At 36.9% G+C, this 17511-nt stretch overlaps 1 protein-coding gene across 4 annotated transcripts; it reads right to left on the bottom strand.

Annotated features, from left to right (window-relative positions):
• Positions 1–2486: 2486 nt before the first annotated feature.
• Positions 2487–12700, bottom strand: NUDT12 (nudix hydrolase 12). 4 transcript variants are annotated; one of them, XM_058828054.1, is made up of 8 exons: positions 12610–12700; positions 12369–12419; positions 11930–12143; positions 7659–8248; positions 6647–6814; positions 5561–5674; positions 3991–4190; positions 2487–2623 (listed from the first exon to the last, which is right to left on the bottom strand). In XM_058828054.1, the coding sequence occupies exons 3-8, from the start codon at positions 12133–12135 to the stop codon at positions 2513–2515; spliced, it is 1389 nt and encodes a 462-aa protein (XP_058684037.1). In that variant the 5' UTR covers positions 12136–12143; positions 12369–12419; positions 12610–12700; the 3' UTR covers positions 2487–2512. The 4 variants fall into 4 exon arrangements, with proteins under 4 accessions (XP_058684037.1, XP_058684036.1, XP_058684039.1 ...); XM_058828053.1 differs by having other exon boundaries at positions 12369–12418; positions 12504–12646; XM_058828056.1 differs by having other exon boundaries at positions 11984–12143; positions 12369–12418; positions 12504–12646.
• Between the last annotated feature and the right edge of the window lie 4811 nt (positions 12701–17511).

Here is a 17511-nt window from a genome sequence, read left to right as displayed (position 1 = left end):
TTCCTAAAATGCTGTAGTTGACAGACAACCACAGCATTTGGCTCTTCAATTTGATATTTCCTTTTTAAACTGCAAACAGTAACTGTCATTCAGAAAATGTATAGGTATTTTCAAATTAAAATTCGAACCCTGACCTACAAACAAGGCAAATTAAGGGCAATAAAAAGCCAGGAAAAACCTTTCAATAAATAGATTAAATTTATCTAAGTAGTTTTCTTAAGCAATAAAGATTTGCCTTCTTCCCTGTGAATGGTTCTTCTGTTGGTGAGGGGAAAAGGAAATGAAAGCTTCAAAAGCTTTTTCAAAAGGCTGTCTTAGATTTTGAAAATATATAAAGAATAAAAATTATTGACACACTGGAGTTATTAGATTTGAAAGATCATTAAAATATTACTCTCAAAAGCAGAGATTTTTTTTAAGGGTTGTTCCCTTTGTCATACAATTATTTTTCTGTTTTTCTTCATGCAGGAAAGTGAAAATTTTCAATTTACTTATTAGCATTGTAATTGCAAATACGTACTGTTATACAGATTTTCAAAAAAATTAGGCAGATTATTAACATCAGTATTGATCAGGGAAACTGTGTTTGGAATTTCACTCTTAGAAGAACATCTCTATAGCAACTCACCATAATTTTCTACTCAAAAAAATAGTATTCCAATGGGTCTTAGTCATCTGCATTTAGTTAGCTCAAAGTGATAAACTACTTACTTTTATGCTACCTATATTTGCTCTATGCTTTATTCTCCCTCTTCCGTCTGCTCCTCACTCCTTTGTTGTTCATTTCTCTAAACGTAATCACCACAGTACTGGTTGAAACTTCCTTGCATTGCTTAGCTTCCACAACTTTTTGTATACTCTCCAATATTCTCCTTTACTCTATGAGCAATCTGCAACTACTGCCATTGTTACCCTGCAGTCCTGCTGGTACATGTTGCCTATGACAGCTTTCCACAACTTGCCTTCTCTGTAAAAGTATATTTTAAGGGAAGCAGTGTTACTGTTTCCTTCTCCTTGCCAGACTACTCAAGAGATAACCTAATTGTCTTTATTTGTATGAATGGCTGAAACAAGGGAGAGAATGAAGCAACATAATATGTCAAATAATCCAAGTCTGTCAGGAATGCTTCTTGCTTTAAAGTTTCTTAGGTACTGCCCTACCAAATAAACATGAAAACTGCTGATCATATGACATGGATGGGGAAAAAAAAAGAACAATCAGGTTTTGTACAACAGTTTTACAGATTCCAGGTTGCTGAGAATTTTGGAAAAAATATTACACCATTCACTGTTCAAAACAATTTAAGTTACTTCAAATAAACACATAATATTAAGTTTACATTTGCCACTATAACTGCATTTTCCTCAGGTCATTTGCGTTTCTTTTGGTTTCATTGCAATGACTGCAGAATGATAGACTACGAACCATTACATAATGAAATTAATAACAAACTAGTATACTTTTCTTTTTAGAATATCACCATTATCTTCAATAACTTGATAAATTAAGGCACAAATCTGAACTGTGGCATTAAAAACACATAAATATTTAAACTAACATTGCTATCCCAGTCTTATAGCTGCAGTTAATATACTTCTTTCAACTGTAAGATTCTTAATAGCAGTAACAATCTCAGCATCTCTATTTCACTAAATAATTTTGTGCATATTTTGAGATATGTCTTGTTCTTCCTTATCCATTACTTTAAAATTTCATTTCTAGTTATCAGAGAATGAAATGACTCACTGCCTAGCATCAATAAGTAAATCATAATCTTATAAAAACACTAATACTTAGGCTTTTGGGAATGGTTCTCCAACACCTTTTTCCAAAACAAAGCATTGTGTTATACCTTTAAATTCAGGCTGACATACAACTGGGGAAGTGCAGGCCAAGTCAGAATGGACAAGTAAATGCTCTGCCTAGAGCATTAATATAAATTAGGTTGTTAATGTAAAAGATATAAGTACCATATATTCACTATTTACGTATGCTATTAACTTTAAAATAACCATAGCAGGTAAGGCTTTTAGCACTGAATGTAGACTTTTGTGACATGTCAAAATTAAAGAATGGAGATAGGCAAAAATTAGAAAGATATAATTAAGGCCAAATAGGAGGATGTGAGAATTCAAACAGCAGTCAAAGTCAGACAGCCCTCTTTGTAATGCTGTGACTCCTTCCAGTGGGGGAAGACCAAATCAAACATAAAAAGTATAGCAGCAAAAGGCATAATCATTTCATTCTAGAACAAAAACCATAGCCTGTACTTAACAAGGTACCAGTTCTACTTAGTTGTTGCTTGCTTGCTTGGGATAATTATTTGGTTTTGTCCAAATCCAATTTAGGTCTGAAACACATACAAAGATTTGCATAGTTTAGCTCTGGAAGCAGTGTAAAGGCTCAGAAAACTACTTGGTTACATATTCACTAGACAAACAGTTCTAATTTATTCATAATTATTCATAATTCATAATAGAAGAAGTAACTTCAATAAATCAATTATTTTAATTAAAGATTAGCATTCATTCCAATCCAATGTTTTATCAACTGGTGTGCAATAGCTCGGCTTGGTGGTACAAAGAAAGAATGCTGGTTTCCTTTAATGAGAACTTCCACAACCTGCAATAAAAACAGATTTTTATCTTTAGAAGATAGCATTATAAACTATATAAAATCTGACACTGTATTAATGCAGAAATTAACTTCCTGTAATGATCCATCAGTCTACCATTGCTGTATCTATTAAAGAGATACTAAGAGATTCTCCAAGGTAGATACAGAGAAAGCCCACGTTGTGCAAATTATGACTTTTTGAGCTTAATGTGCCCCAAAGGAAACCTTCTTCCTAACAGAACTGTGGAGACTGCTAGTATACTGTTTAAGGTTTTCGTGAAGCCTTTTTATGGCAAGGACCACCAGATGGTGCTCTACACTGTGACAAAAATAATTTTAGTTTTTATATGTAGTGCCAAAGGCGACGTGTTTTCATTGTCTTCTGAAGCAGTTGCAAGTATTATGAGAATATACTTTAAGTACATTTTTGAAGTATATTTATTTCTGGCTGTACACCAATCTGCATGTGACTAGTTGTATTCAGAACTGATATTCATTTAAAATAATGTTCGCAGTGTTAACAGAAACACACTGAGATTGTAGGTACTTTGCCTTCAAGGTAACGTACAGTCAAAACACTTGGAACTGTGCTAGGCAGATGTCCAGTGCTATTAAAAGCTTAACTCCTAAGTTGCCTATGGGAAAACCTGTGAAACAATCTTTTCTTCTACTCATGAATTGGCATACTTCTGTGAAAGTCTTTTCTGCCTCTCTTTTATTTAACTATATTTTAACTACTGATGGAAGCTAAGTGCAGGATTTCTTATTAATGCACAGTAAGCTGCATTTAATATCAGAATATTAAAATAGTACTGCATGAAAATAGTTGTTCAGTCTAATGAATTCCCAGTGTCTTTACTTTAACTTCCACCCTCACACTGGTAGCATGCTTGTTTGGAGAAACTGTGATGAATGCTGCTATTAAATACTACTTCTGCATGAAAAGCAGAGGCTTGCTATGGAAATGGGTTAAAATAATTTGGCTCTCTCACAGAAGGGAAAGGTGAAGAGCAAACTGGCAAAAATATTATAAAATGAACTTGCAAGTAACTCAGGCATTACTGAGTAATGCCTGAAGTGTCATGCCAAAATAATTTTCATATTCTTTCACATAATTTGACAAAAAACTAGGTTTCTGAATACCTTTCACATTAGCCAACAAATTAGCTATGTGTTTGTACCCCCAAAATAGAATAGCTGTCTTTCTCTGATTGTGTCTTAACTACAAACACAATATAATGCAACTGTAGTATGATAAAACAAAGAGTACACATGCTCATTTCACTTGCTGAAAAAGCAAGTATCTATTGTATGCCAGAACCAATATAGGCACAGACTAATCAATAGAAGAAGAAAATGAAATTGAACTTTACCTGTTCTCTAGTGAACCAGCGGGCATCCTCTATTTCATTTTTGTCGACTTCAATTTCTGTAGACACTGCAACAGCTAAGCAGCCAATCATTAGGGAGGAGGGCATTGGCCATGGCTGACAAGAGACATACTGAACATGGGAAACTTTGACTCCAGTCTCCTCCTCTACTTCTCTTCTAACAGCATCTCCTATGGTTTCGCCTAATCAAAAAGGGCAAAGAACAAGCAGCTCATTAAAATACTCCAAACATCACATGCTGTACTTTGAACTGACTCAAAAGATTTGAAACTGCCCAAGGCAATTATTTATAAAGATCTAGTTCATGGAACAGGGCAAAGACGTCAGCACATGACACAGAAGTCTAATAAGGTAAAACAGCCACCAAAGCAAAATGAAACTTTGAAAAGAAAATGTAGTAATTTCTCCATAATAGTATTTATTTCCTGAATTGATAACTCACCATACACACAAACCATTATCACTATACCTAAAATGTCAAATATTAGGCAGAAAATGCATTATTCCTATAATTATTGAAACATTGATCTGTTCATTGTAGCTAGTGCTAGAAATTAACTAGTGTTAATTTCTGGATTTTCAGTATGATTGCAACAGCATGTACTACAACTTGAAAAATCAGTATTTAGAATTACAATAGTAAGAAAACAGAGATTTAGAATACTTGCTCACATTTCTCTGTTGTACAATTCCCTTTGCCTGACTCATTCTTCGTTGTCTTAACACATGCAGACAATACTAAATTGAAACTGCAATGGAAAGCTTTGCTTCCAGATCCACAAAAAACTGTGGATGTATGGATGTATGTGCTTGGAATGCTGATGGTCACTGGCCTACATATGCACACGTGCACTGTGCTGTAACCACTGATTAAAGGCTAATTAAAGGACAAGTATATCATCAGAAATAAATATCTTGACTTCTTTTGAATGATACCTGAATAAACTTGTTTATGCTGTCACTGTATGTCAACTTGCACTCATTTACTGAATATATTTATTCACTATGTTTTCACTGGTGATAAAGATCTATTCCCAATATAAGTTTTACAAGTTGTTCAGCAGGTACTTATAATTGTAACTAATTTCAACTATTATTGCTTGACATAGTTATTGAAATATCTGTTTGTCTTTCTTTCAGAATTTTTTAATTTCTACTCATATTCCATAGAATTAATCAGACTGTAAACATAAGCATATGCTTAACTTCATGGTAATTTTAACTTACACTTTAATACTTACTTTTCCTATGCTAAAATCCTTTACTCAGTATCATCAGCCAATGTGACATTTTTTTTAATTATTTTTTTCCATTTAAATAGTGATTTGATGATGTGAAAACTATTTAATATTTTTATTTACTCAAGTTGTTTCTTTTTCTATAAATCAGCAGCTGCAAAGTACAGAATAAGCATATTTATTATAACAACTCCTTTCTCAGGAAGCAAAAAACTTCAATTTGAGACAACATAAAAGATATTTCTCTGTAATTGTAAAGGCATGATACTGTTATTGAGAAAATACATTTGATAAAGAAAAATTTAATTACTCACCAGGTTCTACAAATCCAGCAAGGCAGGAAAACATTCCTGGGGGAAACCTCTTCTGCCTACCTAAAAGGCAGTGGTTCCCATCTGGATGGATGACTTGCATTATCACAACTGGATCTGCAAAGAACATGAAGCAAATGTATTTCAACATTTGAGGGACTTCAATGCAGTAAAAACTTCCAGTCTATTCCATGCCAATGCATATAAAGACAAAAATTATACTGAAATCATAATTGTGTGCATGCACAGAGCAAACATTATTTCATTCACGTTGATTATTTCATTTCACTTTGGGGTTTCTCTCCATGCAAGATACTTCTTTATTTGGTTGTGCAACATACAACCCTAGTAGAAGCAGTTTACTAACCAAGGTTTGAAATGCAGGACAGAAATTATCTGTAACCAAAGCACACAATCTACTAAGATTATCAGCAGTACTGACCTAGCTTTGCATCCAGGATAAACCAGCAGTTTCTGCAGCAAACTCATTTATTAGAGCATTCTCTTCACCACAGAGGTCTGAAGAATGTATTTTTGACTAAACACCAAATAAGGAGACACTTTGCTGACAATGCAAACACTGACTAAATACTAACTACTTTCCACCTTTGACTTTGTTTACTCTTTGCTATCAGTTTCTCATATGATGTTGCACTGTGACAAATTTTCTCACGTCTGGTCATGGTATCTGTCTTTTTCTTTTTAACTTAGTAATTTTTCCTATTGATCTAAGCAACCGTATCAACTCATGATCTTTTCCCCTTTTTATTGCCATCTAGTTTTAAGTAAAAAAGTAAAATGTGACCCTTTGTACTGCTGGTATCTCATTTATACTGTTGGAATTTCTAACTGATATTACGTGTTGAAATAAGGTTTGCACAGTCACAGCAATTTTATATCACTAATTAACACAAGAAAGAGAAGCCTGAACTACTTAATCCTAAACAGAAATGAGACACAAAAGCCTGTGGAGAAACAAGTACGGAAAACCTAGGACAAAAATAAGCAGCAGAAATAACTAGAAATAAATTGTTTTACATGCATATAATACATATATACTTTTATATAGTTTTGAGTGAGTATTCTCACCAACTCTTGGATATGATGTGTTGTGAACTCCTTGGAGACTGGGACAATCTTCTTTTAAGCAAGTTTTCTTGTAACCCCCTTCTTCAATCTTGGTTGCACTCCCACATGTTGGGCAGAATCGGTAGCGGCTGTGCCATGCTAGAACAGATCTTGCCTGGGCTATTACTCCTTTAAAACAATATATTGAAAATGCACAAGATCAAATACTAATTCATGTTAAGCTTTTAACAGCACAGAAAAATCAAGTAGTGAAGTTTAACACAAAAAAAGTCAAGAGTGTAGTTTGAATCATAATCATAGCTAAAAGAGAAATTGAGCACTATGAGTTATGCAGATCTTCGTCTTTGCAGCACAGCAAATGCAATAGAACATGGTATTAAAGAAATAAAAGCTACAGGGCAATTTATACACATTCAGGAACAGATTAATCCATATCAATATACTCTGCTTCTCACAAAAGTCACATTGTGTAGGCAAACTGCCAAAATTACATGTATCAAGTATTTTTCTTTTTTTTTTAATTTTGTTAATGACCTCACTAACACTAATTCACTTTGTTATTCTGACTTTTCAACACCTCCTTGTCAGATAAGTATCCAACACACTGTTATAAAGGACTTAGGTACTCATTTCTTGTAGTTAATAAGTTCATAATTATTATTTTTAGTTAATAATTTCATTAGTCTCTCAAACTTCAGCAATGTTTTATATTTATAATATTAATTCATGAATATTTAAACATTACTGTTTAAAACTCATGATGATCAATAAGTTTTACAGTCTACTATTGTCATTGGAAAAATTAGTCCTTTGCAAATTCACATGTTCTTAACATACAAAATTCCTCACAAAGCCACTACCAGGCTTTTAAAATCAGAATATTTCTAAAGCCACTGAAAACACATAATTTCTTTGCACTAGTTTGTCTTTTCTTTGAATTATACCTCAGGGAATACCAAAGCATGTCTTTCTGATTATACATTTTGTACCTGCTGCATTTCATGCATCTTACCAGCTTCTTTTTCAGGTAACTGCAGTAATGCTGGCATTGGCGGATGAAGAAAGTAACAATCCTCATGCTTCTGTTTAAATTTTTCAGCAGAAGCGGAACCTATGCTAAGAGCAAACCAAGCAACTAACCCATCTTCTTCTTGCAGAACTCTTCCACTGCAAGCAGGCATCAGGTTCACATCATACTGAAGTTCAACTCCAAGAAAAACCAAGGTACATTCTTCGGTTTGGTTCATGCACTCTTCCACATCCTTGTGGTGCAGCCTGCAAAGCTTTACTTCTGGTTGCTGTGAGCTCTCTCTTTCCCCACCCAAAGTAACCAAGGGACTTAGATCTGAGAAGAGGATGTATACTGTAGATGGATGGCTTTGTTTTTCACTTAGCCACTTGGAATCTGTTCTTTTATCACTCCTTCTGTCCAGAAGCGTCATCCCAAAATAATTTTCATATTCTTTCACATAATTTGACAAAAAACTAGGTTTCTGACCACCTTTCACATTAGCCAACAAATTAGCTATGTGTTTGTATCCCCAAAATTTAGCAATGTCCAGAGCTGTCTGCCTTGATTTATTAATGATGGATCGGTCACACCTAAAGAAACGGAAAAGAGCTGAGGTTACCAGAGTAAATATGTTTAGGAAGGGCCTTGATGTTGTATTATTCCTACCTCCAGCCTACCTACATCTGACACTATTAAGGTACAAGAACTTCTACACACTCTGTCTATACCGGGATAATCTTTAGTCAAAATGTTTAGCATTGTGGTGACAAAATACAATTATACTTCTTTTTCTTTTGCCAAGCTGTCTTTCACATTTTTGTTGATCCTTTCCAGATTATCATTCACCAAAATTCATGAACTAGTACAAAGCCAATGAATTAATTAAACTTCTACACACTGTATCATTAAAAAAAGGCTCAAAAACAGAGCTTTGAAAATCTGTTCCTCATAACTAGTAATCAAAATGGAAAAAAAAAAAAAGAAAATAAAGCACCCTAACAAGCATTGCTTTCTAGAAGCTACTAGAACAGGCAACAACACATTTACAATAAAATTTTTTATTGAAGTTAATTGGCTTGTTCAGCCTGGAGAAAAGAAGACTGAGCAGAGACCTCACTGGGATCTCCAACATCCTCATGAGGGAAAGCAGAGGTGTAGGTACTAATCTTTTTACTCTGGTGACCAGTGACAGAACATGAAGCCAGAGTTCAAGGAGTGTTTAGACAATGCTCTCGGGCATATGGGTACATGGTGGGATTCTTGGGATGTCCTGTACAGCTGCAGAAGTTGATTCTTGTGGGTCCCTGTTGTGAAGTGCCTCAGGGAGGCAAAGATTTAGTTTCAGATAAGCATTGTTAAAGTGAGAGGCATGGCTGTAAGCCATGTGTGTGAATTTTGACCTCCTGTGTTGGGGGATGGGCCGTGTGAGCCCGATGAAGTTGTCCCACCCCAAACCCCTTGTGAGGGGTGGCCCAGGAGTTCTGATTGGGTTTGAATTCCTGGGTGGTTTCTCCTGTTACAGTTACATATTATATTGTTGGCTTTTTGCAAATATTAAAATGAATGTTATGTGTATAAGAATGGAAATTTTTGTTGTATTAATATAGTTTTCTTTATTTTTGTTATTGATGAAACTTAGAAATAGTGGTATAATACATATATGTTAAGCTATGACATAGCATTAAAACAAAAACTTTTTGTTTTAATGTTACAGACATTACAATTACAAAGTTACAGACTACAATTTTGTCTGAAAAAGATAGGTGGAGACCTTTTTCTTTCCTTTTGTAAACTATCTTATCCAGATGAAGACAGCAGTGACCAGAACTCTGGGGGGAGGAATTTATTGCATTTCTGGTATCAGGGAATGTAAATCTCGATAGCGCCAAGAAGATTGATCTACTGGGAAGGGGGCAAGAGAAAACTAAACAGAAGAACACCAAAGATCCTAAGAAGAATGTCTGAATATGTATGAGAAATTATGGATATGTAGTAGGGTTCTGTTTTTAAGGGACAATCCTTTGTTAGTAAGGTGTGCTCTCTTGGCTGAATGCAGAGACACCCGGCTGTATTTGTATACTTTATTTTTTTCTGCTAATTGTCTTTTTTATTAAACTTTTAAATTCTATAAAAATTACTTGAACCTAGCTTTTCACACTCCCTTGCTGTGTTCCTAGTGGCCCCTTACCCTGAACTCCACCCTAGTTCTGTCCCTCAAAACCCATCACCCTGCCTTTGTTCAGGGCTCTCTGTCTCTGAATGACATTTTGTTCCCATGCTGAATAAATGGTCTCACAAACAGAGGCCCATCTCGTTCTTGTCCCATGCTGGTTCTCAGAAACTATAGCTTCCCTGGTCATGATCCTGCAGTTGTGCAATGCAACAGGTCCCTTCTATCTCAGGATATTTGATGATTTACCATAAAATTAAAATCAAGAATACAGCCTCTGCTTATTGACAGAAGCTGGTTCCTGTAGGGATCTTTTAGTCACCCAGATATCTGTGAAGTGAAACAGATAATGGAATGCTGCCTCATCATATACATTTAAATACTAAAACCAAAAAGAAGCCCAAACCTTAAATAGGTTGAGGTTGATTGGGACATCAAAGTAACACAATTTAATTATTTGCCAATCTTAAGTAAAACTGAAATGCCACTGTAAACTACAAATTATGTAATAAATACTGGACTCATCAATTTTTAAAACTAGAAGATGACAGTAATATTAATGTTGCTGATACACATGTAACTGTATCACAGGCAAGACCATTTTGAGATTTTATATTAAACTCAGTTGTTTTTGAGGGAATCTGAGTACAATTTAGAAAACTATTCAAAACACAAACTACAAGTTTTTGCTGAAGTTGCTGCTAAAGCAAGTCTTCTCATTACAGGAGACTCAAGGGAATGACATGAAGCTCTCTCAGAGGAGGTTTAGGTTGGCTTTCAGGAAAATGTTCTTTACCCAGAGGGTGGCTGGTCACTGTAAGAGGCTCCCCAGGGCAGTGCTCACAGCACCAAGTCTGACAGAGTTCAAGAAGTATTTGGACAATGCTCTCAAGCACATGGTGTGATCCTTGGAGACAATGCTGTGCAGCTATGAGTTGGACTTAATCCTTGTGGGTCCCTTTTAACTTAGGACATTCTATGATTTTACAGTTCTGTGATAAAAAAATATCAGCTGACTAGACTTCTAGAATTATTCTCTGTAATGTTATGAAATATTATCTTCAGAGACATTAATGTTTATATAACCAGCAACTGTAATTGTTGAAGTAATTATTCTAAGCATTAACTAAAAGGAGACCAATCAGGCCACTGCATCATCTCATGAACTATATTCAATTACCTAAGAGAACAACCATGAAAAGGACATTTAAAAGCAAAATTCACTTTTTTTTTAGTGAAAAGCATAACTTAAAGAACTGTTATCCTATTTAGCAACTGATAAATTCCCCAGGATCACAAAAGATTCCTCAATACACAAAATCTGGCACTGAGATACTCCTCGATGTACTGGAATGTACTGACTATAGTAAAATCCAGTGGTTCATCTAATGCCCTACTCTGAGCCCCAGCAGAGGCTACAGGTCTTGGGTATGACTGAAAAAAAAAATCAAAAATGGGTGGGATGATTACTGGAGGCTGTGGAATGCTATGCTTGAAGTTACTCATTAACTACACAATGAATTGTTTTTTTCTGTAATTAGGAGTTCAGAAAGGAACAGCCCAGGCTTAATTAACATTAAACTTAGTTAGACACATTTGATTCTAATTTAGTTTTAAAACATTTTCCATTTGAAGTAACTTTGGAAAAGGTGAGTCTGTCATGTCCTGCTGAAGAGTCAGCAAACATTCTGCACTAACAAAGATTCCAATGGATTACAAATCAAGTTTAGAGATAAATATTTAAGTGGAACAATCAAATACACAATCAAATATTGAAAACGCTCAATACAGTAGCTGGAATTAGGGTGCAAACTTTGTTCTGTCTATTCTGGTCTCTGTGAAAAGTGACAACTTAACTTTGAATGTCAAAGGAGTAACTTTAGAGATGCTTGTAACTTTTAGACTTTCTTAGCAAATACGAAAAGCATGATGCAACAGCAGAACCCAGTTGTAAACTGACATAGAATACATTTTCCTGAGTTTTAGCCCTGAAAATTCTACCACTACCTGTCTGGTAAATTTACTTCTGAGACAAAAGTGACAGGAGCAAAAAGGGGGGTGCAAAATAGAGCTCTTGAATGGCATCTACTAAACAGTTTACCCTTCTTGAAGAAGAACTTGCACAACCTCAAGGTGTCCATTTCTAGCACCGTACATAAGGGCTGTCCAGCCGTTCCCTCCGGACGCATTGAGCAGTGACGGGGAGCACCTGAGCAGTGCCTTCAGCCTGGCTGTGTCTCCAGCAGCAGCGAAGTCATGCAGCTGAGAAACCATGTCCTGGTGCAGGGTCTTCTCAAAGTCACTCATTGTGCCAACTAAGTTTTAAAAAAAAAAAAAAAAAAAAAAAAAAAAGCCCGAGGGCATTTATCACCACGACTAACACAAATTAAAAAAAAAAAACAAACCCGAACTTTAATGCTGTACAGAAAATTAGTGTTATCACCAAAACCACAGAACAACAAATTCTTGTGATTGGCGCGATATTGTTTTCCCAAATCAAATCTTTGTCCCACCCATCTCCAAACATAGTGACACTTTACCTTAGCAGTCAAAACCAGTTTCAAAGAGGCTTAAGGACCAGAAGATTTCACTGTGGAAATGTAAATTCTGAGTGTGAAAAAAACACGTCGTGGTTTCGTAACCAAACGCACACAGACACAGACAGACACACGCACACACAGTGCTGCCAGGACCGCTGCGCAACACAGCGACAGCTTCAGGGCCCGCTCCACTCCCTTCCCCAGGGCCGCGACCCGGCCTCAGCAGCGGGACACCGTTATCGTGCGCGGCTCCGAGCGTAGCCAGGCCCCTTGCGCGCTCCCGCGGCGCCCGGCCCCTGGCGCGCTCCCGCCCCGCCCCTGCGCGAGCCTCAGAGAGACGGAGCGGGGCCGAGCGCGATTGCCCCGCCCGGCCATTCAGGGCGGCGCTGGGCTCGAGGCGCTGCATGTTCCCGGAGGGAGTCCCCGCTCGTGACCGGATGCACAGGGTTAGAGGGCAAGCAGCCATTTTGTCCGCCGGGCAGGAATCTCGGTGAGTATAGGAAAGCGATCAGATTGGTTTTCAGCATCGCTTCACCGCGCTAGCAGAGGGCAAGGGTCGGTGGCAACAGATTGTGAGGAAGGTGGAGCAACTGAAGTGTCCGGGGAGAAGAGTTAGCGGGAAATGAGAATGATGTCATGAGCCAGAAGTGTGTCCTGCCCAATATCAGGAAAATTCAACAAACACCAGAGGTTTATGTCCAGGAAGAGAAGTCCTTAAACTTTCTTTTCGAATAACGGGGGAGACTCCACTGGGCATACGCCCTCGGGATTTTCCCTCTTGAGGTTTCAGAGTGTGCAGGAACATTCTATCCCAGACTCACGGCCGCATGTTGCCCTCTTTCTTTCCCTACTGCTGAGGTACTACTTCCCGAACCATCTACCACACATCTCTCCTAGAATCTCCTGTCATTTTACCCCAAAGTTCAGAAGTTCAGGCTTGTGCAGACCCTTGTCTCAGGAGCCAAGCAGTCTGGGCTCTGCAACAAACCTGCTGGCCAAAGTTTACAATAGAGGCATTAACACCCAATTCGAAGATGTGAATATTCGAAGATATTTTCACCCTTTCAAACTCTTTGTAAAGATATAATCTTTATTCTCACTAAGAAAAACACTGGAAAACTGAGGCTATACTAGTCCTATGTAAACGAACATAGAACTGTTTCCTAGTGCCTTTGCACCTGGAGAGTGCTAGAAAACAAAACCCAAACAAAAAAAACCAAACCAAAACAAAAAACCCCAAACAAACAAACAAACAAACAAAACTGTAGCTTTTGAAAGGTCAAAATAAAAGTTTTGTACTGTGCAGGATAATCCTGCAAAACAGATTGCCACTATTCCAACCGCCTAAACTTGGAATGCAAAGGTTAAATCCAGTTCTTCCATCAGTATTACATTACCAGTTTCCCTACTTGTAATTGTATTAAATGTGAATAACTAACTCATACAAATATTTGTTTTAATGTTTTATTTGAGATATTCACCATTGTATTCAAATAATGAAATAATTTATCATCAGCTAGTTTTTAAATGTGACTCTCAGAAGCTCCATCAAGTTTCTGTTTTAGCAACAGAGCTTTAGCTTGAGATACCAACTGAAAGAAACTGGCCAGGAGACAAGACTCCTGTTTGATGCTTTTATTAGGATTCAGCTCTTGGGGTGGGGGGCCCGAGGGGTTGATTGCACCACAGCCATTCCCACACTGGCAGCTCCAAGGAGGAGGGACAATTCAGCGTTGCATTCAGCGTTGCAGCACACACTGCAGAGCTGGGGCTTTCATCCTCAGGAGAGTAGCCAGGAGGCCTGCTGTTCTGGTTCGCTGTCTAGGGGGGGTCAGTTCTTTCCAGTCCTCTTCATGGTGATGTAGGAAGATAGTTTCTAAGCAGGCTTAGGTGGTGCAGGGAGACGATCTTTCATCATAGCTTGCTAGAATATGTTTCCTTGTCCTTTTATTCCTCTGTTAGCTCGTTGTTTTCGTGTCCTGCATGCCTTAGTTTGCATATTACTCGGTTGCACAGCTTCATGGGACTTTCTTTATTCTAGTGTGGCACAGCATCCCTGGGCGCAGTTTCTGTGGCATACCTTTCTAATGGGTATCTTTTGTTAGTTTGATTTAGCCCCCATGGGAGCAGCTTTGTTACATAGTAGCAGGGAAGTAAGGGAAAGGGTACAGGAAGGTCTCATAAAAACCTTAAAACACTTCAGAAACTGGTAAGTAATTAACATTACTAATAACCATTGGAGTAAACAAGGGGTACAAGGTTTACAAATGGGGTAAGAACATTAACTGTACATAACTAAACACAGTATTTTAACCGGGGTGGATGTCTTGAGAGATTTTATTCATGACAATACCCACATATATAAAAATATGTATATATAGAGGTATATGTATATATCTAAATAACCTATTACTCAAGGGCAGTGTCATTTTTGATTCAAGCGTATTGCAGAAGTTTAGTAATGTATGAACAGGAATAAATAATACATGGAAGCAGGTTTTATGTCTTGTTGATGGTAGGATACACTCTCTGCGTCCTGACATCGTGTCAGTAGTTCCCAAGGTCCATGATTTTAAGTACGTCTGGTGGAATTTGTGTCATCTTCCAGTGTATCCTTGCAAACGCAACTTGGTACCCCTTGTTTAAAATACCAGAAACTATAATAAATTAAATGTGACTTTAAAATTGTAACATACCAACATGTGAGTTTAAAAATATTTTGTTTCTACCAACAGATGTAGTTACTTTGCTGAGTAAAAAGTTACAAAGTCTTGAGAATATGTAGATCTCTGTTTAATAATCAGTGAGCTGAATTTTCTAAGAGCAATTTCCTGTATCTTGAGAATGGAAATAATGTAATGGTACCTTGTTTAAAAGCTGTTTTTAGCTTTGGTGTAGTCAAGGGCGAAGTAAAATTCACTGAGAAGGTCAAATTGGTGTTGGATTTAGCTGTGCCATGGTTTTTGAATTTTGTTGAAAATAAAGCCTGTACTGGCCAGTATTCATTCAACTTGATTGAGTCTGTTAGCTCTTCAGTAGTGGGAAGCATGATTGTAAAGGTATATTTGCAAGGCTTCAGGAGTCTGAAGTTGTCAATGTGAGAATGGAAATAAATGCAGCATCACTAATTTACTCTGATCCTGAAAGAGGCTCTGGTGGCTCCAGATAGTGACTAATTATAGTCTTTTCAAAATGCTTGTTGATTGCTGTGGACAGCAGCCAGGGAGTAGTATCTGATTGCCCTGATGCCCTATTCATTTGGTGCTGCAGCCTTTAGAAAAAAAAAACAAAAAAAACCCCCAACAACAACAACAAAAAAAACCCCCCAAAAATTAAATCCATGCTCTCTAAAGAATGTACCTAAGTGCCATTTGGAGCACTGCGGTGATTGGACAAAATAACTGGAGTGCCTGAAAGAAGTGAGACAACTGTGCTTCTGTCTGGTCTGAGTTACCTTCTAAATCTCCTTATTTTAATTAATAAACTGTGCTGAGGTGGATGTCTGAAAAAGACTCAAAAAACTCTCATTTAGGTTAATAGAAATATTTAAAATAATGTAAAACTTCATTATTTTATATTATCTAGATTCTTTAGAGTGAGAATATGGATTGTACCCATTTTAGTGCTGTGGCCAGGTTACACACAATAATTATCTATTTTTAATGCTTTTCAGTAAAACAGTAACAATATGACAGAAGATTTATTAGTTCTTCATTTGGACTTGCTCTTCATTCTTAACCTCTCAATTACACCCATGATTCATGAAGGCTCTGTTTTGCAGAGTTGATGTGCTGGGTAAAGTTTACAAGAAGCTCTGATTTTTAAGTTGTTTGTTGGAAGTGAAAAAAGTAAGACACTCAATGTGTGAAAGGAATTATGCTGTCAAACATTTTAGTTTATGTACATTGTAATTAGTGCATTATAATAGAATATGCTTTTCATACTTCTTAGTTTCAAAATAAAATTTTGGTGCATATGTGATTTGTCTTAAGGAGTCAAAGTTGTTATGAAGGAAGAAGAAATCAGTATTATCTGGCACTTCAGCATTTTGTAATAGTATCCTTTGGAGTTTTACAGAAGGACTTTGGGCCAATGCAACTATTGTCTCTCCTAAGCATCTCCCTGATTAGTTTCCAATTGGTCCTCCCTGGGAAACAATTGAGCAAATGCTTAAGGGCTTGATCCAAAGCATCCATTGGTCTGAATATGAGTTTCTTGGTATTGAAGAGATGGAATCCTTTTGGTGGGAGTTTTTACTTTCTTATAGGACAGAGCTGTAACAAAGTATTGTTATTATTTATTATTTAGTAACAGTATTTATTATGAAAAAAATCCATTTACATGTATCAGTTAATTTCAGTTAAAAACCCCAAAATACTGTTTTTAATATTAACTCTGAACCTTAGCAGTCTAGAGAATAGGGAGAAGAGGAATTCTTTTAACTCAAAATACTTTCAGTCAGTTGAACAAGAAGTTTGTTTCAGCTGTGGAATGCACTGCAATGCATGCTTTGTCTGACAAGTAAAAAAGGCAATACCAATCTGCCCAGAACATGTTCATTAAAAGTGAATGGTTTGTCATATGACGGTTATGAAACTACTTTTCACCAAGCAACTGGTATGAGGGTGGGAGGTGATGAGTTTTGAAACTTAATGGATGTGCCTGAATTAAATTTGTGGGGACAGCATGCACAATATGGAGAGCTGGAAGGCAGAAGCACAAACAGCTTCCTTTTTCAGCAAGTGACTTTTCTGAAAAGACCACTGCTATGAAAGGTCCCAGCTGTTTCCTCTGTGAGATTGAATGCCTGACCACTGTCTCATTTTCTCTCCCTTCACCTTGCTTAACTTGCTTAATCTTCATTCACTGGGGAAAGATGAAGGCATTAAGAATGTAGCTGTTCAATGGCCTAGCCTAAAGTCCAAAAGGGGAGTGTTTATAGTGTAGCAATCTGCTGAAGTCTCCAGAACCTGAAAAACTGTGAAGGCTACAGAAAAAGAAGTAGTGTGTCTAGAGTGGCGATGAGGCAAGGTTATTATAGAATGAGTAAGATTATTATATGTGCTTTGTGACTGATGAAGATTTTCTAGTTCTTCTCCAAATTTTTTTGGGTTTCCAGTTTTTTCTGTGTTCTAATTTGGTT

Source organism: Poecile atricapillus, chromosome Z (genome assembly GCF_030490865.1).
Source record: "Poecile atricapillus isolate bPoeAtr1 chromosome Z, bPoeAtr1.hap1, whole genome shotgun sequence".
NCBI lineage: Eukaryota > Metazoa > Chordata > Aves > Passeriformes > Paridae > Poecile > Poecile atricapillus.
This window is presented reverse-complemented; position numbering and strand designations above follow the sequence as displayed.